Raw genomic sequence first — 25,603 nt, 5'->3', positions numbered from 1 at the left:
GTTACCATTCCCCATTTTGGTAAGGTGTGTCCTTACACCAGTGTTCCCCAACCCGTGTGCATTAAGCTGTTGCTGGCTGTACAGCCATGCCTGCTGGGAGTTGTAGTTTTGAAACTTCTAGCAGCATACTGGTTGGGAAATACTGCGTAAAACAGTCTCATGCTAGGTTCACACTGAGCTTCCCCTTTCCATCTCAGGAATCTGTAGACCCCTACATTGATATCTATGGGAGGAGGCGTGATGGCTGTGTACTAGCCATCATGCCCCCTCCCATAGATATGAATGTAGGGGATGTGGGGTGACGTCACAAGCACGGCAGCTCCGGCCTGGAGATGGGGGGGGGGGGGGACCAGATCAGACCCCCCGCGATCAGACAACTTATACCCTATCCTTTGGAACAGAGTACCCCTTTAATAGACCAGCAGACCATGCTATTGAGTCCTGTTGAAATATCTTAACCCCTTAAGGACTCATTTTGACCTTAAAGGGTTACTCCGCTGCTCAGCGTTTGGAACAAACTGTTCTGAACGCTGAAGCTCTGCCGGGAGCTCATGACGTCATAGCCATAGACTTGCATTGAGGTGACGGGGCGTTACGTAATGATGGGCGGGGCTATGACCTCACGAGCTCCCGGCACCAGCTCCAGCGTTCGGAACAGTTTGTTCCAAACGCTGAGCAGCAGAGTACCCCTTTAAGGACGAGGCCAATTTTCGTTTTTGCACTTTAGTTTTGCCTCCTCTTCTAAAAATCATAACACTTTAATGGGGTACTCCGGCGCTTAGACATCTTATCCCCAATGGATAGGGGATAAGATGCCTGATCGCGGGGGTCCCTGCCGCTGGGGACCCCCGTGATCTTGCATGCTGCACCCCGTTGTGACGTCACACTCCGCCCCCCCCCCTCACTGCAAGCCTATGGGAAGGGGGCGTGACAGCTGTTGTAATACCATCTTGGGGACAGACGTGGACAGACGTAGAGCTGTTTTTGAAAGAAATTAGCAATGTTTTGCTATTCCTGGATAACCCCTTTAAGTTCCAGGATGCAAGGGCATACCTGTACTCCCTTCGTCCTAGAGGTTAAAGGTTCCAATTTGACTCACTAGGTGACTTCATTCAGGCCATTGAAATAAATGGCACCTGCTGCTTCCCACCCCAGAATACATCGGTGTCCCGTTTTTGGTGAGATGCCGACAGGTACCTGTGATGGAAAGTGAAAACACAATCTGACCCTTGCCTCAGCGCTGATTTGACAGTATCTGAATTTATTGGGACAAAGGGAATGGTGACATCCAGCTTATAGATTTTCAAGAGGAACAACAAAGGAACAGCACAAAGCAAAGTTCTAAGAAAATATAGTTAGTTAATTAGCATGTCAGGAGAACTGACAGGTCCATTTAAACCCATTGGCTACGTCTGCTGTGTGTGTGTGTGTGTGTGTATGTATATATATATATATATATATATATATATATATATATATATATGAATCAGAAAGCTGGATTGTGAGCCGCTCACCCTGTGCACGCCTACCTCACCACCTGTGCCGCGGATCGGCCGGTACCGCCTCCAGCTGCTCACTTAGTGAAGAAAGAACAAGGTCCGGCACTAGATTGGTTGCAGGTAAAAACTTCTTATATCTTTATTTGAAGATTCTGCAGTACAAGACTGGAAGTCTGACGCGTTTCGCTATAGAGCTTAATCGTAGACTGCTGTACAATCACCGTCAGGAAGTTTTTACCTGCAACCAATCTAGTGCCGGACCTTGTTCTTTCTTCATATTTATATATATATATATATCTCTACAGTGCTGCCATCAAGCGCAATCTGGCCTACATGTATCTACTCTCTGTGATATTCTCTTTCTGTCATTCTCATTCACTTCTATGAGAGGTATGGAAGTGGAGCAACACAAACTTGGTTTTTACCAAAATCCCGGCCACCTCTCTGTCCAGTCTCCACCTTGATATAGTGGCCAACAGCTGTCTCACCATATGGGACACCACATTCTAGAGATAGGTGTGGGTCCAAGAATAACCTGTACAATAGAGATATAAATAATTACGCATATAAAGTACATATAAGTAAAATCCAATATAAAAGCTCAGACACCAAACCGTACTAGTCAGCCCAAAGTCTAGAGGGGAATAGGCCCCACGTGTTAGATCACAGAGTGTGATTCCTCAGGGGGTAACCATCCTTTTACCCCTGAGGAAGTCGCACTTTCTGAAATAACACGTGGGGCTTCTTACCTCCTAGACTTTGGGCTGACTTCAGTGCGGTTTGGTGTCTGAGCTTTTATATTGGATTTTACTTATATGTACTTTATGTTTTTTTGTTTATATCTCTGTATTTTACATGTTATGTAGCTCTCTTTCTATGTGTAATTGTTTATATATATGTGTGTAATTGTTTATATCTCTAGATTATACTACAGATATATGTATTATACTACTATATGTGTTATTTAAAGGGGTACTCCGGTGAAAAAAATTTTTTCTTTTAAATCAACTGGTGGCAGAAAGTTATACATATTTGTAAATTACTTCTATTAAAAAATCTTAATCCTTCCAGTACTTATTAGCTGCTGAATGCTACAGAGGAAATTCTTTTCTTTTTGGAACACTGATGACATCACGAGCACAGTGCTCTCTGCTGACATCTCTGTCCATTTTAGCAACCATGCATAGCAGATGCATAGCAGATGTATGCTAAGGGCAGCATGGTGGCTCAGTGGTTAGCACTGCTGCCTTGCAGTGCTGGGGACTTGGTTCAAATCCCACTAAGGACAGCAATAAATAAAGCGTTATTATTATTATAATAACATCAGCAGAGAGCACTGTGCTCGTGATGTCATCAGAGAGCATTCCAAAAAGAAAAGAATTTCCTCTGTAGTATTCAGCAGCTAATAAGTACAGGAAGGATTAAGATTTTTTAATAGAAGTAATTTACAAATATGTTTTACTTTCTGCCACCAGTTGATTTAAAAGAAAAAAGGTTTTCACCGGAGTACCCCTTTAACTCATTTTATTTCTCTTACTACCTGCCACTTTAATAGCAGTGATCATTGTCATTATTTATACCGATAATCTGCCTATTACTTATACTATGTGTTGATATTGAACTAACCCACTGACTATTATTGGGGTATTCATTATACTGTAGTTGTTTTTCTTTTACATTTTGGCCTATTCAGTATAGCCCTGCAGTTATTGTGGGTTCTAGGAGGGTGTTATATAGCTTATACTTGCTATATCTATGTGCTGGTGTGTGGTTTTAATTTTTCGTCTGGTCTTCTGCTTGACGTATTTGTAATAAAGGATATTTTATTACAAGTATATTTGCGGTTTAGCACTTTTTTCCTTGATGTCTTTCTCGTTTTACGACTATCAAACTGTGGTTGTAAGGGTTGTCGCACCCAAACTTTCAGTATGTTTTTTGTGGTGGTGCCCATACTCTTGTTTAGCCTCAGTAAAGTGATGTTTCTATATCAAGGCTGATACATTGTATCCACATACAGTAGAAAACGTGCTCCCTCTAGTGGGACATTTGTGCATTGTTCCTGCAGCAAAGTTCATTCATCCCTAAGTGGAATCTGGTTTCTACACAAGTATTCAGAGAGGCTTTAGGTGCATTTGGATAATCTGCCGATGAACGCACCAAACATAAAGCTGCGGCGTGTGCCGCTGTAAACCCTATAGAGAATTAGGTCATCAATAGGTTCCGTGCAAAAACAATACATTGCACAATGGGATCTTTCTTATACAGTTTGGCCATGTTCACACAGTGGAATTTAGGAGTGGAATTCGGTGGAAAAATTTGATTGTAAAATTTTGTTGCAGCGGAGTCCCATTGTTTTCATTGTGACTCTGCTACATTGAGCACAAGGCAGAATTTCCACAGAATTTCCATTTGCCACGTAAATTCAATTGACATGTCAATTCTTTCTGCGGAATCCACTCGGAATCCACTAGATTTTTGTTCGTGATTAGAGACGGATACTGAAACCTGTTCTTTTATTATTATTATTATTATTATTTTCTTTTTTCTGATTGTAATTTTTATTTATTTATCTATTTTGGTGCATTATTGTGGGGGCTGTTTTTAACAGCATTTAGTGATATGCTTTACTGCAGGACCCATGGACCATAGACAGCAAGCAACAAGAGCTGTCTCATTCACAGGCATTGTGACCTTTTCAGAGGGGGGGCTCTGTTCTCTTAGCAAAAGCTATTGGCCGGCATTTATCATTGTAGGTGTAAGTGAGGCATTTTTTTTACACCTTTTTTTTTGTGTGCTGGTAATGTATAGGGAGCACCAAATTTATAAAATGGTCACAGAGCATTTGATAAATTTTGTGCAGGTCATATTTTCAGAAATTTTTCTCACATACACCAAAAACCTAAGCTAAGTCTGGGCTGGTGCAGTTTTAGAGACTTTTCAGTGGCTTTGCGCCTTTTTTGCGCCTTTTCACAAAAATGTCCAGTTCATAAAACCCTTCCATATCATTTGTATTGCCGAAATCAGTGGATTGCAACTCAAAATCTGCAGAAATGTGTAAACCAAAAGGCGCAAAAAAAGCAGGGCCTCTCAGAGGCCGCATGAAGTGGGTTGATCCCCCGAAACTACCGGTGTAGCCTCTGAGTGCTCCTAGAAGACGCCGATCTCCCTAGTGTCCCTGGACACCAAGGATGAACGACCGTAACCTAGGGGTGAGTGCATACTACCTCTTTTTTTAGTATTACATTTGTGATGTGCACCCCGCAGGTGGTCGGATAATTAGGATACCTGGACTGCCATTTATTGAAGTACACGTGATTTAGATTCACCGCAGCACATGAGAAGGCTTTAGACAGCGCATACCTCATGAGTGCCCCCTTCTGCTTTCTTATATGTTATGTATGTATGTGTGTATGTTCCAGCATCACGTCCAAACGGCTAAAGATATTAACATGAAACTTGGCCACACGTGTTACTTATATGTCAACAACAAACATAGGATAGGTGATTTAACCCTTACCCACCCCGATTTGCCAGGGGCGGGGTTTATGTTTAAAGTCCCATACAAGTCAACGGGAAATATATGTTACTGCATAACTTCCAAACGGCTGGAGATATTTCCATAATACTTGGTCACATGTTACTTATATGTCCACTTAAAATATAGGATAGTTAATTTAACCCTTAACTACCCCCATTTGTGAGGGTCAGGGCTTTTGTTTAACCCCTTATGGACTCAGGGTTTTTCCGTTTTTGCACTTTCGTTTTTTCCTCCTCACCTTTTAAAAATCATAACCCTTTCAATTTTCCACCTAAAAATCCATATTATGGCTTATTTTTTGCGTCGCCAATTCTACTTTGCAGTGACATTAGTCATTTTACCCAAAAATGCACGGCGAAACGGAAAAAAAAATCATTGTGCGACAAAATCGAAGAAAAAACGCCATTTTGTAACTTTTGGGGGCTTCCGTTTCTACGCAGTGCATATTTCGGTACAAATTACACCTTATCATTATTTTGTAGTTCCATACGGTTAAAATGATACCCTACTTATATAGGTTTGATTTTGTCGCACTTCTGGAAAAAATCATAACTACATGCAGGAAAATTTATATGTTTAAAAATGTCATCTTCTGATCCCTATAACTTTTTTATTTTTCCACGTAGAGGGCGGTATGAGGACTCATTTTTGCGCCGTGATCTGAAGTTTTTATCTGTATGATTTTTGTTTTGTTCGGACTTTTTGATCACTTTTTATTCATTTTTTTATGGTATAAAAAGTGACCAAAATACGCTATTTTGGACTTTGGAATTTTTTTGCGCGTACGCCATTGACCGTGTGGTTTAATTAATGATATGTTTTTATAGGTCGGACATTTACGCACGCGGCGATACCACATATGTTTATTTTTATTCTTTTTTACACTGTTTTATTTTTTTTTTATGGGAAAAGGGGGGTGATTCAAACTTTTATTAGGGAAGGGGTTAAATTACCTTTATTAACACTTTTTTTTGACATTTTTCTTGCAGTGTTATAGGTCCCATAGGGACCTATAACACTGCACACACTGATCTTCTACACAGATCACAGGCGTGTATTAACACGCCTGTGATCAGTGTTATCGGTGCTTGACTGCTCCTGCCTGGATCTCAGGCACTGAGCAGTCATTCGCCGATAGGACACCGAGGAGGCAGGTAAGGGCCCTCCCGGTGTCCTGTCAGCTGTTCGGGACGCCGCGATTTCACCGCGGCGGTCCCGAACAGCCCGACTGAGCAGCCGGGTCACTTTCACTTTCGAAGCGGCGGTCAGCGGGTCCCGGCCGTTGATGAGCGCCGGGACCGACACGATATGATGCGGGATCGCGGCGCGATCCCGCTTCATATCCCGGGAGCCGGCGCAGGACGTAAATATACGTCCTACGTCGTTAAGGGGTTAAAGACCCATGCAAATCAATGGGAAATGTATGTTCCCACATAACTTCCGTACAGCTGGAGATAGGAGGTCAAGATAGGAGGTCAGGATAGGAGGACAGGATAGGAGGTCGGGATAGGAGGTCGAGATATGAGGTTGGGATAGATGGACTGGATAGGAGGTCAGGATAAGATGTCGAGATAGGAGGTCAAGATAGGAGCAGGGGATATGAGGATGGGATAGGAGGTCAGGATATGAGGTCGAGATAGGAGGTTGGGATAGATGGATTGGATAGGAGGACGGGATAGGAGGTAGGGATTGGAGGTCAGGATTGGAGGTCGGGATAGGAGGTCCAGATAGGAGGTCGGGATAGGAGGTCCAGATAGGAGGTCGAGATAAGGATAGGAGGTTGAGATAGGATGACGGGATAGGAGGACAGGATAGGAGGTCAGAATAGGATGACGGGATAGGAGGACAGGATAGGAGGTCAGAATAGGAGGTCAGGATAGGAGATCGGGATAGGAGGTCGAGATAGGAGGACAGGATAGGAGGACGAGATAGGAGGACAGGATAAGAGGTCAAGATAGGAGGTCAAAATAGGAGGACGGGAAAGGAGGACGGGATAGGAGATCAGGATAGGAGGTCAAGATAAGAGGACGGGATAGGAGGTCGAGATAGGAGGTCAAAATAGGAGGATGGAATAAGAGGTCGGGATAGGAGGTCTGGATAGGAGGACGGGATAGGAGGTCGGGATAAGAAGGTCGTGATAGGAGGACGGGATAGGAGGACAGGATAGGAGATTGGGATCGGAGGTCAGGATAAGAGGTCGAGATAGGAGCAGGGGATATGAGGATGGGATAGGAGGTCAGGATAGGAGGTTGGGATAGATGGATTGGATAGGAAGACGGGATAGGAGGTAGGGATTGGAGGTCGGGAGAGGACGTCTGGATAGGAGGTTGAGATAGGAGGTTGGGATAGGAGGTCAAGATAAGGATAGGAGGACGGGATAGGAGGACGGGATAGGAGGTAGGGATAGGAGGTCGAGATAGGATAACGGGATAGGAGGACGGGATAGGAGGTCGGGATAGGAGGACGAGATAGGAGGATGGGATAGGAGGTCGAGATAGGAGGTCAAAATAGGAGGACGGGATAGGAGGACGGGATAGGAGATCAGGATAGGAAGTCGAGATAGGAGGACGGGATAGGAGGACGGGATAGGAGGACGGGATAGGAGGACGGAATAGGAGGTTGGGATAGGAGGTCGAGATAGGAGGACGGGATAGGAGGACGGGATAAGAGGTCGGGATAGGAGGTCTGGATAGGAGGACGGGATAGGAGGTCGGGATAAGAAGGTCGTGATAGGAGGACGGGATAGGAGGACAGGATAGGAGATTGGGATCGGAGGTCAGGATAAGAGGTCGAGATAGGAGCAGGGGATATGAGGATGGGATAGGAGGTCAGGATAGGAGGTTGGGATAGATGGATTGGATAGGAAGACGGGATAGGAGGTAGGGATTGGAGGTCGGGAGAGGACGTCTGGATAGGAGGTTGAGATAGGAGGTTGGGATAGGAGGTCAAGATAAGGATAGGAGGACGGGATAGGAGGTAGGGATAGGAGGTCGAGATAGGATAACGGGATAGGAGGACGGGATAGGAGGTCGGGATAGGAGGACGAGATAGGAGGATGGGATAGGAGGTTGAGATAGGAGGTCAAAATAGGAGGACGGGATAGGAGGACGGGATAGGAGATCAGGATAGGAAGTCGAGATAGGAGGACGGGATAGGAGGACGGGATAGGAGGACGGAATAGGAGGTTGGGATAGGAGGTCGAGATAGGAGGACGGGATAGGAGGACGGGATAAGAGGTCGGGATAGGAGGTCTGGATAGGAGGACGGGATAGGAGGTCGGGATAAGAAGGTCGTGATAGGAGGACGGGATAGGAGGACAGGATAGGAGATTGGGATCGGAGGTCAGGATAAGAGGTCGAGATAGGAGCAGGGGATATGAGGATGGGATAGGAGGTCAGGATAGGAGGTTGGGATAGATAGATTGGATAGGAGGACGGGATAGGAGGTAGGGATTGGAGGTCGGGAGAGGACGTCTGGATAGGAGGTTGAGATAGGAGGTTGGGATAGGAGGTCAAGATAAGGATAGGAGGACGGGATAGGAGGTAGGGATAGGAGGTCGAGATAGGATAACGGGATAGGAGGACTGGATAGGAGGTCGGGATAGGAGGATGAGATAGGAGGATGGGATAGGAGGTCAAGATAGGAGGTCGAGATAGGAGGTCAAAATAGGAGGACGGGATAGGAGGACGGGATAGGAGATCAGGATAGGAAGTCGAGATAGGAGGACGGGATAGGAGGACGGGATAGGAGGACGGAATAGGAGGTTGGGATAGGAGGTCGAGATAGGAGGACGGGATAAGAGGTCGGGATAGGAGGATGGGATATGGGGTTGGGATATGACAACAATATATGAGGACGGGATATGAAGTCAAAAGCTTCCTCCTTTGTTTATTTTCCTCCCCAACAAGGATTAGGAAGGAAAAACCGGGCAACGCCGGGTACTCAGCTAGTATATATATATAAAACTCAACATGTGTGTATGTGTGTATATGTATGTTCCACTAAAACTTCCAAATGGCTAAAGATATTAACATGAAACTTGGCACACATGTTACTTATATGTCAACAACAAACATAGGATAGGTGATTTAACCCTTACTCACCCCCATTTGCCAGGGGCAGGGTTTATGTTTAAAGTCCCATACAATGCAATGGAAAATATATGTTACTGCATAACTTCCAAACGCCTGGAGATATTTTGATAATACTTGGTCACATGTTACTTATATGTCCACTTAAAATATAGGATTGTTAATTTAACCCTTAACTACCCCCATTTGTGAGGATCAGGGTTTTTGTTTAAAGTCCCATGCAAATCAATGGGAAATGTATGTTCCCACATAACTTCTGTACAGCTGGAGATATTTCAATACCTGGTACACATATTACAGGTCGGGATAGGAGGACGGGATAGGAGGTCGGGGTAGGAGGTCGGGATAGGAGGACAGGATAGGAGGTCGGGGTAGGAGGTCGGGATAGGAGGACGGGATAGGAGGACGGGATAGGAGGTCGGGATAGGAGGTCGGGATAGGAGGATGGGATAGGAGGACGGGATAGGAGGTCGAGATAGGAGGACGGGATAGGAGGTCATGATAGGAGGTCGAGATAGGAGGACGGGATAGGAGGACGGGATAGAAGGTCGGGATATGAGGATGGGATATGACAACAATATTTGAGGACTGCATATGAAGTCAAAAGCTTCCTGCTTTGTTTATTTTCCTCCCCAACAAATATTAGGAAGGAAAAACCGGGCAACGCCGGGGACTCAGCTAGTAATCATATAAAACATGGAGGATTATGGAATATGTAGGAAGAATAGGTTTGTATGTATTGGATATGTACTACAGGTTGTGGCATTGTCTTTAATAAATTGTGGCTTTTTTCCATTTATTGGAAAAATTTGGTGTGTACATTATGTAGGCAGCAGGTGCCGGCAGAATAAACCGCCATTAGGACCGCTCAGCGATATTCATTCTTTCAGCCAAGTCCAGAATTTAAATATCCGTGGCAGATATTTCTGCAACAGAAATTCTGCCCTGTGCACGGTGCAGCAGAATTCTATTGAAAATAATGGGAGGCTGTGGCAATGGAATTTCCAAGCAGAATTTCCTCTTTGTGAATGGGCCCATAGACTTTTATAGATTGCAAAAAAAAAAATAAAAAATAACACCAGGTGTGCATGTATGTTGCATAATGAGAAAAAAACAGGGGTAAACCCCCAAATAAAAAGCACTACAAAAACTGCATAATTGAGGAGAAAAATGTGAGTGCAGCTTTTGTAGCGTTCCAAAATAACGCCAAACAAAAGTTTTATCTGTACATGGAAAAAAAGGAATAAAATGTAAAAAAAAAAGGAAAAAGAAAAGAAAGTACAACTGTGGCTGTCTGTGTCGCATAGATTTTGGAATTTCTGACACTGTTCATACTCATTTTTGGAATAAATGATAGTTAAAGGGGTACTCCGTTGCTCAGCTTTCGAATCAAGCGGTTCCGAATACTGGAGCCGGCACCGGGAGCTTGTGACTTCATAGCCCCGCCCCCTCATTGAAAGTCTATGGGAGGGGCATGACAGACATCACGCCCCCTCCCATAGACTTGCATTGAGGGGAGGGGCGTGATGTAATGAGGGGGCGGGGCTATGATGTCACTAGCTCCTGGCACCGGTTCCAGCGTTCGGAACAGTTTGCAGCGGAGTACTGCTTTAAAGGAGTAGTGTGGTGGGACTCTTTATGTTCATCATCTCTCTCTCCCTCTGATTTCAGGACTCCTGAAATCAGCGGGGAGGAGAGGGAGATGATGAGGGAGAACATGAATATTCATAAGCCGGGTGGTGCTGCGGGCCAGGCGGCAGTTACGTCACAGTGCCAGATGAAAGCAGTAACCCTGCCCATGCCAGTTAGCAGCTAATTTGCATATCAAGAAAAAAGAAGATTACGGGCGAATGGCGCAGCGGGTCCGGGCATGGTATGCATCAAACTGATCAGCGTCCCCCGCACTACCAGCCAGTATAGCTGGTTAGTGGGGGGTGTTAAGCAAGCTGACAGTTTTCCTTTAAAAACAGTAGGGAAGATTTATCGCACAGTGTGCTAAATCAACCAAACTTCCCCCAAGCCCTACAACCCCCCCCCCCCCCCCCCGCCCCCATTGCAGAAAATCAGACTGCTACTTTCATTTAGCAGAGGCTTCTTTTAAAAAGTTGCTGATTAGTTGCTATGGACAACTGGTCAACTTTTCCTCCTATAACAGCGCCACCCCTGTACTCAGGTGGTGTGTGGTATTGCAGTACAGTTACACTGAAGTGAATAGAGCCAAATTTGAAGAAGTCAGAATTAATAACTAAAGAAAAAAAAGCACATTAAAAAATTCGTCCCAGAGAATTGCCTCCTGGGTAATATGAGTCATAGATCGCAGCTGTATGACGCTTTCCTCATGTAGCAACTCATATCTGCAATGTCATCGCGTCCACTCTGCCCACTACCAAAATGGCCACCATGGGGTTGGGAGAACTTGCGTCACTCGACCTTTGATCACGTGCTCCCACACGCAGTAATCCACAATGGCCGCTCGAAAACAAGTCGGGACAATCACGCGTCAGGACGTAACTGCGTAGCTCCGCCTGTTCGCCGGCAGTTTGTGGTGCGCAGGCGCAGTAAGGACCCAGAGGTGGAGATTGTTCTGGCAGCGGGACATGGAGCAGCTTTCAGCCTGTACTCATCCCCGGCCCTGATCTGTAATTATCATCATCATCATCTCCGCCCGTCCTGACAACATGGCCGCCCTGCTGGTGAGAGGCTGTCTGCCCAGAGCCCCGCTGGTCTGGAGCCGGGGAGACACCACTAGAGGTGAGGAGGGTTCTCAGTGTCACCGGGTACTGCTGTGTGTGACGTATGCTGCTATACTGTCCTACATACAGTGTTATACATATAGTGTCCTACATATAGTGCTATACATCACACATACTCTCCTACATATAGTGTTATACATCATACATACAGTGTTATACATATAGTGTCCTACATATAGTGCTATACATCACACATACTCTCCTACATATAGTGTTATACATCATACATACAGTGTTATACATCATACATATACTGTCCTACATATAGTGCTATACATCACACATACTGTCCTACATACAGTGTTATACATCACACATACTGTCCTACATATAGTGCTATACATCACACATACTGTCCTACATACAGTGTTATACATCATACATATAGTGTCCTATATATAGTGCTATACATCACACATATACTGTCCTACATATAGTGTTATACATCACACATACTGTCCTACATACAGTGCTATACATCACACATACTGTCCTACATACAGTGTTATACATAGTGTCCTACATATAGTGCTATACATCACACATACTGTCCTACATATAGTGCTATACATCATACATATAGTGTCCTATATATAGTGCTATACATCACACATACTGTCCTACATATAGTGCTATACATCATACATATAGTGTCCTACATATAGTGCTATACATCCTATATATAGTGCTATACATCATACATATACTGTCCTACATATAGTGTTATACATCACACATACTGTCCTACATACAGTGCTATACATCACACATACTGTCCTACATACAGTGTCCTACATATAGTGCTATACATCACACATACTGTCCTACATATAGTGCTATACATCACACATACTGTCCCACATATAGTGTTATACATCACACATACTGTCCTACATATAGTGCTATACATCATACATATACTGTCCTACATACAGTGTTATACATCACACATACTGTCCTACATATAGTGCTATACATCACACACATACTGTCCTACATATAGTGCTATACATCATACATATACTGTCCTACATATAGTGTTATACATCACACATACTGTCCTACATACAGTGTTATACATCACACATACTGTCCTACATATAGTGTTATACATACAGTGTTATACATTATACATACTCTCCTACATATAGTGCTATACATTATACATACAACAGCCTGGGATAGATAGATATGTATACTATCATACATACACATCCATGATCTATATGTGTATAATAGACATTGTCATACATCATATGTACACAGCCAGGGTTTATTTACCGTAGACACTGTCATACACTATTATACATATACTTATCCATCATACATGCACAGCTATGGTTCTATATGTATGTAATATACACTGTCATACACTATTATACATACACTTATCCATCATACATTCACAGCTATGGTTCTATATGTAATATACTCTGTCATACACTATTATACATATACTTATCCATCATACATGCACAGCTATGGATCTATATGTATGTAATACACTGTCATACACTATTATACATATACTTATCCATCATACATGCACAGCTATGGTTCTATATATATGTAATACACTGTCATACACTATTATACATATACTTATCCATCATACATGCACAGCTATGGTTCTATATGTATGTAATACACTGTCATACACTATTATACATACACTTATCCATCATACATGCACAGCTATGGATCTATATGTATGTAATATACTCTGTCATACACTATTATACATACACTTATCCATCATACATGCACAGCTATGGATCTATATGTATGTAATATACTCTGTCATACACTATTATACATACACTTATCCATCATACATGCACAGCTATGGATCTATATGTATGTAATATACTCTGTCATACACTATTATACATACACTTATCCATCATACATGCACAGCTATGGATCTATATGTATGTAATATACTCTGTCATACACTATTATACATACACTTATCCATCATACATGCACAGCTATGGATCTATATGTATGTAATATACTCTGTCATACACTATTATACATACACTTATCCATCATACATGCACAGCTATGGATCTATATGTAATATACACTGTCATACACTATTATACATACACTTATCCATCATACATGCACAGCTATGGTTCTATATGTATGTAATACACTGTCATACACTATTATACTTACACTTATCCATCATACATGCACAGCTATGGTTATGTATGTAATACACTGTCATACACTATTATACATACACTTATCCATCATACATGCACAGCTATGGATCTATATGTATGTAATACACTGTCATACACTATTACACATACACTTATCCATCATACATGCACAGCTATGGTTCTATATGTATGTAATACACTGTCATACACTATTATACATACACTTATCCATCATACATGCACAGCTATGGTTCTATATGTATGTAATACACTGTCATACACTATTATACATACACTTATCCATCATACATGCACAGATATGGATCTATATGTAATATACTCTTTCATACACTATTATACATACACTTATCCATCATACATGCACAGCTATGGTTCTATATGTATGTAATACACTGTCATACACTATTATACGTACACTTATCCATCATACATGCACAGCTATTGATCTATATGTATGTAATACACTGTCATACACTATTATACATACACTTATCCATCATACATGCACAGCTATGGATCTATATGTATGTAATACACTGTCATACACTATTATACATACACTTATCCATCATACATGCACAGCTATGGATCTATATGTAATATACACTGTCATACACTATTATACATACACTTATCCATCATACATGCACAGCTATGGATCTATATGTAATATACTCTGTCATACACTATTATACATACACTTATCCATCATACATGCACAGCTATGGTTCTATATGTATGTCATACACTGTCATACACTATTATACATACACTTATCCATCATACATGCACAGATATGGATCTATATGTAATATACTCTGTCATACACTATTATACATACACTTATCCATCATACATGCACAGCTATGGTTCTATATGTATGTAATACACTGTCATACACTATTATACGTACACTTATCCATCATACATGCACAGCTATGGATCTATATGTATGTAATACACTGTCATACACTATTATACATACACTTATCCATCATACATGCACAGCTATGGTTCTATATGTATGTAATACACTGTCATACACTATTATACATACACTTATCCATCATACATGCACAGATATGGATCTATATGTACTATACTCTGTCATACACTATTATACATACACTTATCCATCATACATGCACAGCTATGGTTCTATATGTAATATACACTGTCATACACTATTATACATACACTTATCCATCATACATGCACAGCTATGGATCTATATGTATGTAATACACTGTCATACACTATTATACATACACTTATCCATCATACATGCACAGCTATGGATCTATATGTATGTAATATACTCTGTCATACACTATTATACATACACTTATCCATCATACATGCACAGCTATGGTTCTATATGTATGTAATACACTGTCATACACTATTATACATACACTTATCCATCATACATGCACAGATATGGATCTATATGTAATATACTCTTTCATACACTATTATACATACACTTATCCATCATACATGCACAGCTATGGTTCTATATGTATGTAATACACTGTCATACACTATTATACGTACACTTATCCATCATACATGCACAGCTATTGATCTATATGTATGTAATACACTGTCATACACTATTATACATACACTTATCCATCATACATGCACAGCTATGGATCTATATGTATGTAATACACTGTCATACACTATTATACATACACTTATCCATCATACATGCACAGCTATGGATCTATATGTAATATACACTGTCATACACTATTATACATACACTTATCCATCATACATGCACAGCTATGGATCTATATGTAATATACTCTGTCATACACTATTATACATACACTTATCCATCATACATGCACAGCTATGGTTCTATATGTATGTCATACACTGTCATACACTATTATACATACACTTATCCATCATACATGCACAGATATGGATCTATATGTAATATACTCTGTCATACACTATTATACATACACTTATCCATCATACATGCACAGCTATGGTTCTATATGTATGTAATACACTGTCATACACTATTATACGTACACTTATCCATCATACATGCACAGCTATGGATCTATATGTATGTAATACACTGTCATACACTATTATACATACACTTATCCATCATACATGCACAGCTATGGTTCTATATGTATGTAATACACTGTCATACACTATTATACATACACTTATCCATCATACATGCACAGATATGGATCTATATGTACTATACTCTGTCATACACTATTATACATACACTTATCCATCATACATGCACAGCTATGGTTCTATATGTAATATACACTGTCATACACTATTATACATACACTTATCCATCATACATGCACAGCTATGGATCTATATGTATGTAATACACTGTCATACACTATTATACATACACTTATCCATCATACATGCACAGCTATGGATCTATATGTATGTAATATACTCTGTCATACACTATTATACATACACTTATCCATCATACATGCACAGCTATGGTTCTATATGTATGTAATACACTGTCATACACTATTATACATACACTTATCCATCATACATGCACAGCTATGGATCTATATGTAATATACACTGTCATACATGATTAATCTGTGTAGACTGATGTATGTTAGTGCTTCAGGGACTTGTATAGGTTCAGTACGGTCACCCATGTGGGGTACATGTTCTGTCCCTATAATACTTAATAAGAGTCCACACATCTCCTGCTGGATGTATTATTACAGTCTCCTCTTTACTAGGTGGATTGTTACATTTACTTTGTACTTTATTTACAGTACCGGTTTTGCACATTCCATCATCTTCCTGTAGAGGTCACATTCCTGTATACTGTACACGTCAGTGCTGATATCTACAGGTCATTATATCCATTGTCACTGCTGTCCATATGGGGGATCATATAGGAGAGGGCACCCCTTGTTTTCCAGACATTTATGCTCTAACCCAGTGTTTCCCAACCAGGGTGCCTTCAGCTGTTTCAAAACTACAACTTCCAGCTTCGGCTGTCCGGGCATGCTGGGACTTGTAGTTTTGCAACAGCTGGAGGCACCCTGGTTGGGAAACACTGCTCTAACCTGTGGATGTTTGGTTTGGAAACTTTTGCGCAAATTTTTCTGAATTTCCACTTTTTATTCGTACAGTTAGACTGCAGTAGACTTTAACTATTTCTGTTTTCAGGGGGAAATGGCAGTAAATTAGCTGCATGCGAACGCGCTCCTCTCGCTTGGCATGTTTTGCATCGATTTATTTATTTATTTATTTCTGATTATACCCAGTTATTAAAACATTCTTTTTTTTTTTTTTTTTTCACTTATCTGTTTCTATTTTATAATTGCACGTCTTTTTAATTAAATTTTTTGTACATTATTATGGAGGCCACATCTTGCCTAAGCTTGCCATCATTTAGAGATAACCTTTACAGCAGGACCCATGGACACTGGCGACAATATACTGAAGCTGTCACATTCATAGGAAACAATACTGGGTGTCCTCTGTGACCTTTGCAAAGGTCATTCCACAGGGAGAGGGAAGCTGAGCAGTGAGCATTATCTGTTTTACTAGTGTACTAGTGTCCCCCTTTTTGCCATAAAACCATACAGATCACTTTCCAGCAGCCTCTTTTTTTTTTATTATCACAGACTGAAAGGGAAGTCTGTTTAGGCTTTAAAGGAGACTCTGGTAAAAAAAATAAAAAAAATTATAAATATATATATATATATATATATATGTATATATAAAGATGTGATGGAGCAGCACTCCTAGAATGATGAGGAGACAGGAGGGTGCAAGCAGATAAAAACCCGGTCCCAGGTATTGGATACAGCGTAGAAAAGGAATCTGCAGCACTCCAGATCTTGCGGTGAAAAAAACAAGTGCAACGTTTCGGTCGCCAGTTGCTTGAAAATGGTCGCAACTGGCGACTGAGACGTCGCACTTGTTTGATGGAATAAACCTCATTTTTTTTCACTGCATGATCTGGAGTGCTACAGAATCCTTTTCTACGCAATATATATTATACACACACACACACACATGGCTGTAAATGTTGGCACCCCTGAAATTTTTTAAGAAAATGAAGTATTTCTCACAGAAAAGGATTGCAGTAACATGTTTTGCTATACACATGTTTATTCCCTTTGTGTGTATTGGAACTAAACAAAAAAAGGGAGGAAAAAGCAAATTGGACATAATGTCACCAAACTCCAAAAATGGGCTGGACAAAATTATTGGCACCCTTTTTAACTTAATATTTGGTTGCACACCCTTTGGATAAAATTACTGACATCAGTCACTTCCTATAACCAATAAGCTTCTTACACCTCTCAGCCGGAATGTTGGACCACTCTTCCTTTACAAACTGCTCCAGGTCTCTCTTATTGGAAGGCGCCTTTTCCCAACAGCAATTTTAAGATCTCTCCACAGGTGTTCAATGGGATTTAGATCTGGACTCATTGCTGCCACTTCAGAACTCTCCAGCGCTTTGTTGCCATCCATTTCTGGGGGATTTTTAACGTATGTTTGGGGTCATTGTCCTGCTGGAAGACCCAAGATCTCGGACGCAAACCCAGCTTTCTGACACTGGGCTGTACAGTGCGACCCAAAATCCATCGGTAATCCTCAGATTTCATGATGCCTTGCCCACATTCAAGGCACCAGTGCCAGAGGCAGCAAGACAACCCCAAAACATCATTGAACCTCCACCATATTTCACTGTAGGTACTGTGTTCTTTTCTTTGTAGGCCTCATTCCATTTTCGGTAAACAGTAGAATATGTGTTTTACCAAAAAGCTCTATCTTGGTCTCATCTGTCCACAAGACATTTTCCCAGTAGGATTTTGGCTTACTCAAGTTAATTTTGGCAAAATGTAGTCTTGCTTTTTTATGTCTCTGTGTCAGCAGTGGTGTCCTCCTGGGTCTCCTGCTGTAGGGTTTCATTTCATTTAAATGTCGACGGATAGTTTGCGCTGACACTGATGCTCCCTAAGCCTGCAGGACAGCCTGAATATCTTTGGAACTTGTTTGGGGCTGCTTATCCACAATCCGGACTATCCTGCGTTGACACCTTTCATACATTTTTCTCTTCCGTCCACGCCCACGGAGATTAGCTACAGTGCCATGGGTTGCAAACTTCTTGATAATGTTGCGCACTGTGGACAAAGGCAAATCTAGATCTCTGGAGATGGACTTGTAACCTTGAGATTGTTGATATTTTTCCTTTAGTTCTCAAGTCCTCAGACAGTTCTCTTCTCCTCTTTCTGTTGTCCATGCTTAGTGTGGCACACACAGACACACAATGCAAAGACAAAGTGAACTTCTCTCCTCCTTTTTATTTGCTTTCAGGTGTGATTTTTATATTGTCCACACCTGTTACTTGCCCCAGGTGAGATGGAAACAATCTTATTTTTCCACAATTTTGAAAGGTTGGCAATAATTTTGTCCAGCCCATTTTTGGAGTTTGGTGTGACATTATGTCCAGTTTTTTTTGGTTTAGTTCCAATACGCACAAAGGGAATACGTGTGTTACTGCAATCCTTTTCTGTGAGAAATACTTTGTTCTAGAAAAATTTCAGGGGTGACAACATTTACGGCCATGACTGTATGTATAGTGTATAGTATATAGTGCGTGTGTGTGTGTATGCAGGGGTGTGGAAATTTTATAAAAAGCTACTTGTCCACGGGACTAAAATGGAGCAAAATCTACTTGTCCCTCATGACGATCCACTTGTCCGGGGCCAATTTTCGCTTTTACGCTCTCGTTTTTTTCCCTCCTTGCCCTATAATAGCCATAAATACCTACTATAATGATAACTACCTACTATAATGATAGCTTTTAATTTTTCAATAACATATTCTCCGAACCAAATATATATATTATGGGAAGTGAAATTGAAATAGTAAAAGATAATTTTGCAGATTTGGTGTTTTTCTTTTCTGCGCCATTTACCTTGTCGTTGAGATAACATGTTAGTTTTATACTTTAGGCGCCTGATTACAGCGATACCAGATTTGTATCATTTACATCATGTTTTACTAATTCTGGACTTTTTCAAATTTTTTTAATTGCCATTTTTTAACCCCTGTGGCTTTATTTTTTTTCTGCATACCAGGCTGTATGAGGGCTCATGTTTTGCGCCATAATCTGTTTTTTGGATCTGTACCATCTTGGTATTGATCTGACTTTTTAATCGCTTTTTAACTTTTTTTTTCTGGGATACTATAAAAATTGGAAATCTGTGGTTCGGTATTTTTTTACATTTACCGTACGGGATACATAATGTTATATTTTAATAGGTTGCACAATTACGCACGAAGCGATACCAAATATGTTTATTTTTATTATGTTAACATGTTTTTATATAGGAAAAGGGGGTGATTTGAACTTTTAACATGGAAGGGGTTAATGCAGCGGTCTTCAAACTGTGGTCCTCTGGATATTGCAAAACTACAACTCCCAGCATGCCCGGACAGCTAACGGCTGTCCTGGCATGCTGGGAATTGTAGTTTTGTAACATCTGGAGGGGCACAGTTTGAAGACCACTAGGTTAATGTGTGTCTTTCAAACTTTTATTAAAACTTTTTTATTTTATTTTATTTATTTGTTTACACTTTATTACACTTATATGAGGAATCATTAGATTCCTCAGACAGATGAATAGAGATCTATTGAACTCTATTAATCTGTCTGCTCTGTGATCCATTGATAGAGCCTGGTCCAGCCAGGATCTATCAATGACAGAGCCGGACAGGAGGAAGCAGAGGTAAGTCCTCCGGCTACCTCCATAGTGGATCGCCCCCCTGCGATCACGCTGCAGGGGGGCGATCCACCCCACTAGCCCACCAGGGAGCGTTCACATCTCCCTTTAGACGCCGCTGTCAGCTTTGACAGCGGCGATCTAAAGGGTTAATAGCCAGCCGCGGCTATTAGCGGCGGCCCCCGGCTACTGAGAACAGCCGGGGGCTGCAGTGTATGGAGCGGGCAGGAATCCCGAGCTCCATACATACTGCAGAGCGCCGCATACAGTCTCCCCATGCAGACGTGCGGGGAGTGAAGGCAGAGGACGCAGGTCTGCACGGGGAGCAAGAAGCCACGCCCCCTCATTTCCCTCCCCCCCCCCCCCCCTGCAGGTCTGCAGAGCAGGGGAGAGAAGACAAATACACAGCTTCTCATCTCCCCTGCTCTGCTTCCGAGGACACAGGCTGCAGAGTATGGAGCGGGCAGGAGTCGGGAGCCCGCTACATACAGACTGCAGATCGCCGCACTTGTCAGGTCCGGCCCTGCTTGCACGAAGCCGGGCTAAGGGCCGGAGAAATTCACCTGCCCGGCGCCCAAAACTGCTAGTCCCGGGCGTCGGGCGATAGAAATTCCACATCCCTGGTATGTGTATATATATATATGTATATGTATATGTGAGTGTTTGTGTGCCCAGACTACCTAATAAAAGCTGTAACCCACCTTCCTCACTCCTTCGTAGCCTCCGGTATTGTGGAACTTCCACAGTTACTTACACAACATAGCTAGCAGGGCCTATGCAGTTTGCTGAATTCCTTTTTAAAGGGGTTCTCCCTTGTTTATAGTGTTTTTGTTATTATGTTTGTGTGTTATGTGTGTATAAGTATGTGTCTTTTTATGTGTTGTGATTATGTATATATGTATTTTCTTACCTTTTGTGAAGATTCGGAAGCTGGCCCCTTTTTCTTCCAGTGGCTTGCTGTGCACCTCGGCCTCCGCCATGTTGTGTTCGCTAAGTGGAATGTCGAGGGGGGGGGGGGTGTTCTTGCTTCTGTCCTTCCTATCTTCTGACGTCCGAGGCAAATCTTTTCTTTCTTTTTCTTCCGTGGCTCAGCGAAGAATCTGCGGCCTCTTCCGGTGCATGTGCAGGTATTTTTTTTTGTTTTTTTTTTTACCAAAAACTTTTTTTTGTCTAATTGACAAACTGTCTGCACTTGCGCGAAGCTACGCTATTAGCGTAGACCTAATGTACGCTACGCTGTTAGCGTAGCACTTGCGTACTCGCGCATGCGCAGACAGTTTGTCAATTAGACAAAAAGAACTTTATTGGTAAAAAACAAAACAAAAAACAAACTACCTGCGCATGCGCCGGAAGAGGCCGCAGATTCTTTGCTGAGCCACGGAAGAAACAGGAAGAAAAGATTTGCCTCGGACGTCAGAAGATAGGAAGGACAGAAGCAAGAACACACCCCCCGACATCCCACTTACCGAACACAACATGGCGGAGGCCGAGGTTACACAGCAAGCCACTGGAAGAAAAAGGGGCCAGCTTCCGGATCATCACAAAAGGTAAGAAAATACATATATACATAATCACAACACACATAAAAAAACACATACTTATACACACATAACACACAAGCATAATAACAAAAAACAGTATAAACAAGGGAGAACCCCTTTAAGTCAATGAGAGTTACGCGAATTGCATAACTTTCCCGCTTTGGCTGCTTTTGGCTTTTCCAACCACAACCAGTGGCCGCAAACAGGCCCGAGGTGGCTAAAACTTAGTGGGACAACCCCTTTACAATGTGGTGACAGTGGCATCTACCAGGAGGCTCAATATCTTGGGATCGAATCTATAGTCAATTCTTATAGTTTGTGTCAAAAGCAGAAAAAATTGTCAAAAAGGCTCATGATTTCCGTTACGAAACATACAGTGCAGCAGTCTCCCATTGCTTTCAATAGGATTCTGCTGCACCATTCACACTATGGAAATTCCGAAACCCGGACTCTGTCCCGTTTGTTCTTTTGGCAGAATGAGCCCAGAAATGCATTGCAGTCTATGGAGATGATGGATCTCGGAGCGGTCCTAGCGCCGTCATGTTCTACCACCGCCTGGAATATATTCTGGGCGTAGCTTCCATAGTGTGAATGAGCTCTAAGGATCTGAGTGACTATGACAAGGACCAAATAGTGATGGCAAAAACTTTCAGAGCATCTCCAGAACAGCAGGACTTGTGTGGTGTTCCCACTATTCAGTGGTTAAATCCTACCAAATGTGCTCCAAGGAAGGACAACCATTGTGCCAGCAACAGGGTTATGGGTGCTCAAAGCTCATGGATGTGTGAGGGGTGTGCAGGCTAGTGCCTGTCAGGTCCAACCCTACAGAAGATCTGCTGTAAAGCAAAATGCTGAAAAAGTTCCTGTTGCCTATGACAGAAAGATGTCAGATCACACAGGACATCACAGCTTGTGTATCTCAAGACCGGTCATCGTGTCTGTGCCACCAAAGGTGTCCACAACGTGTACGAGAAGATCTGAACTAGACCACGGAGCGGTGTTAAAAGGCGTTTGGATGTAGGGCTGGGCGGTATGGCCAAATATGTGTATTGCGGTATTTTTGTAACTTATGGCGGTATTCTCCCCCCCCCCCCCCAGGGCGGTATAGCCCTGCGCTGTCCCCATCTGGATACTACTCACGTCACCCGCAAGTGCTGCTCTCCTCGTCGTCCTGTTTGTTGCGGCCGCCGGTGCTGACACACTATACTGTATCCCTATGCCCGGGCTGCAAAAGGTAAACAAAAATAAACTTTAACGCATGTTCCTACGTCGACCATACGCTCTTCCTGGGGACGTGAACGTCGGAAAGCCGTCAGCCTATCACCGGCCGCAGCGATGTTCCGCCTCGGCCGGTGATAGGCTGAGCCCACTGTCATGTAAGAAGCCGGCTTCTTACATGACAGTGGGCTCAGCCTATCACCGGCCAAGGCGGAACATCGGCTGTCCGGGCATGCTGGGAGTTGTAGTTTTGCAACATCTGGAGGTTGAAGACCACTGATATAGAGTGTCAGCGCCGGCAACAAACAGGAGGACGAGGAGGGCAGCGCTTGTGGGTGATATGTGAGTAGTACCCCGATGGGGACAGCGCAGCACTGGGCTAATAGTTAATTGGAGGGAGCAGAACAGCGCTCGCAGGTCACATATTTGTTCCCCAATGGGGATAGCGCAGCGCTGGGCTGATGATTCATTCATTCCCGAGGGGGAGGGGCCAAACCGGTATTGCGAAATAGGTTAAAATTCATGTCGTGCAGCACAAAAATTTCGGCATTCAGTATGAACCGATATACCGCCCAGCCCTAGTGTGGTGTGAGTCACTTACCTGGAGAAGAGATGGCACCACTATTGGAAGATGATGCATTATGATGCTGTGGACAATGGGGGAGATTTATCAAAACCTGTGCAAAGGAAAAGCTGCTGAGTTGCCCATAGCAACCAATCAGATCGCTTCTTTCATTTTGCAGAATTGTTGTTAAAAATGTAAGAAGCGATCTGATTGGTTGCTATGGGCAACTCAGCAACTTTTCCTTTTGGACAGGTTTTGATAAATCTCCCCCAATGTCCTTTTGGGTAACCTTGGGTCCTGGCACCATGTGGTTGTTACTGGGACATGGGCCACCTATCCAAACATCATACAGACCAAGTTCCCAAAAAAATAATATATATATAAAAAATTTTTTAAATTTTTTTTTTTTATTCAATCAACTAGTACCAGAAAGTAAAATAGATTTGTAAATTAATTCTATTAAAACATCTTAAAGGGGTATTCCATGCAAAAACTTTTTTTTATATATATATATCAACTGGCTCCAGAAAGTTAAACAGATTTGTAAATTACTTCTATTAAAAAATCTTAATCCTTTCAGTACTTATGAGCTTCTGAAGTTTAGGTTGTTCTTTTCTTTCGAAGTAATCTCTGATGACACGTGTCTCGGGAAATGCCCAGTTTTGAAGCAAATTCCCATAGCAAACCTCTTCTAAACTGGGCGGTTCCCGAGACAGGTGTCATCAGAGAGGATTTAGACAGAAAAGAACAACCTTAACTTCAGAAGCTCATAAGTACTGAAAGGATTAAGATTTTTTAATAGAAGTAATTTACAAATCTGTTTAACTTTCTGGAACCAGTTGATATATATAAAAAAAAAAAAATTCCCCTGGAATACCCCTTTAACGACGCCGGACGTAAATGTACGTCCTGGTGAGATGGTACTTAACGCACCAGAATGTACATTCACGTCCTGTACATAACCGCGAGCATCAGAGCTATGCTCGGGTCATGCGCGGCAGGTCCCGGCTGCTGATAGCAGTCAGGGACCTGCCGGTAATGGCGGACATCCGTGATCGCGCGGATGTCTGCCATTAACCCCTCAGATGCCTTGATTAATACAGATCACGGCATCTGCAGCATCGCGGTCACTAAAATGGATTATCGGATCGCCCGCAGCGAATTAAAGTTTTATATAAGCAAATTTGGTATAAATAAAAAGAAAAGATCATGGCGCAAAAACTGAGCCCTCATATTGCCGCTTATACAGAAAAATTAAAGTTATAGGTCTTCAAAATAAGGGGATTTTAAACATACTAATTTGGTTAAAAAGTTTGCGTTTTTTTTAAGCACAACAGTAATAGAAAAGTATGTTATCATGGGTATCATTTTAATGGTATTGACCCAAAGAATAAAGAACACATGTCATTTTTACTGTAAAT

General features: G+C 42.1%; 1 protein-coding gene across 2 annotated transcripts in view; it reads left to right on the top strand.

The window, feature by feature from the left end:
* The first annotated feature begins 11,553 nt into the window (after window positions 1-11,553).
* Window positions 11,554-25,603, top strand: part of LETM1 (leucine zipper and EF-hand containing transmembrane protein 1) — an 85,491-nt gene continuing 71,441 nt past the window's right edge. Inside the window, exon 1 of one of the 2 annotated variants that reach the window (XM_056554937.1) lies at window positions 11,554-11,879. In XM_056554937.1, coding sequence (XP_056410912.1) covers window positions 11,807-11,879 — 73 coding nt within the window. In that variant the 5' untranslated portion in view covers window positions 11,554-11,806. The remainder of the gene's footprint in view (window positions 11,880-25,603) is intronic. The other variant, XM_056554938.1, reaches the window with a different exon arrangement.

This window comes from Hyla sarda, chromosome 1 (genome assembly GCF_029499605.1).
Source record: "Hyla sarda isolate aHylSar1 chromosome 1, aHylSar1.hap1, whole genome shotgun sequence".
In the NCBI taxonomy this organism is placed as follows: Eukaryota; Metazoa; Chordata; class Amphibia; order Anura; family Hylidae; genus Hyla; species Hyla sarda.
Note: the sequence above shows the minus strand (reverse complement) of the source record. Positions and strands in the feature narration are given on the sequence as shown.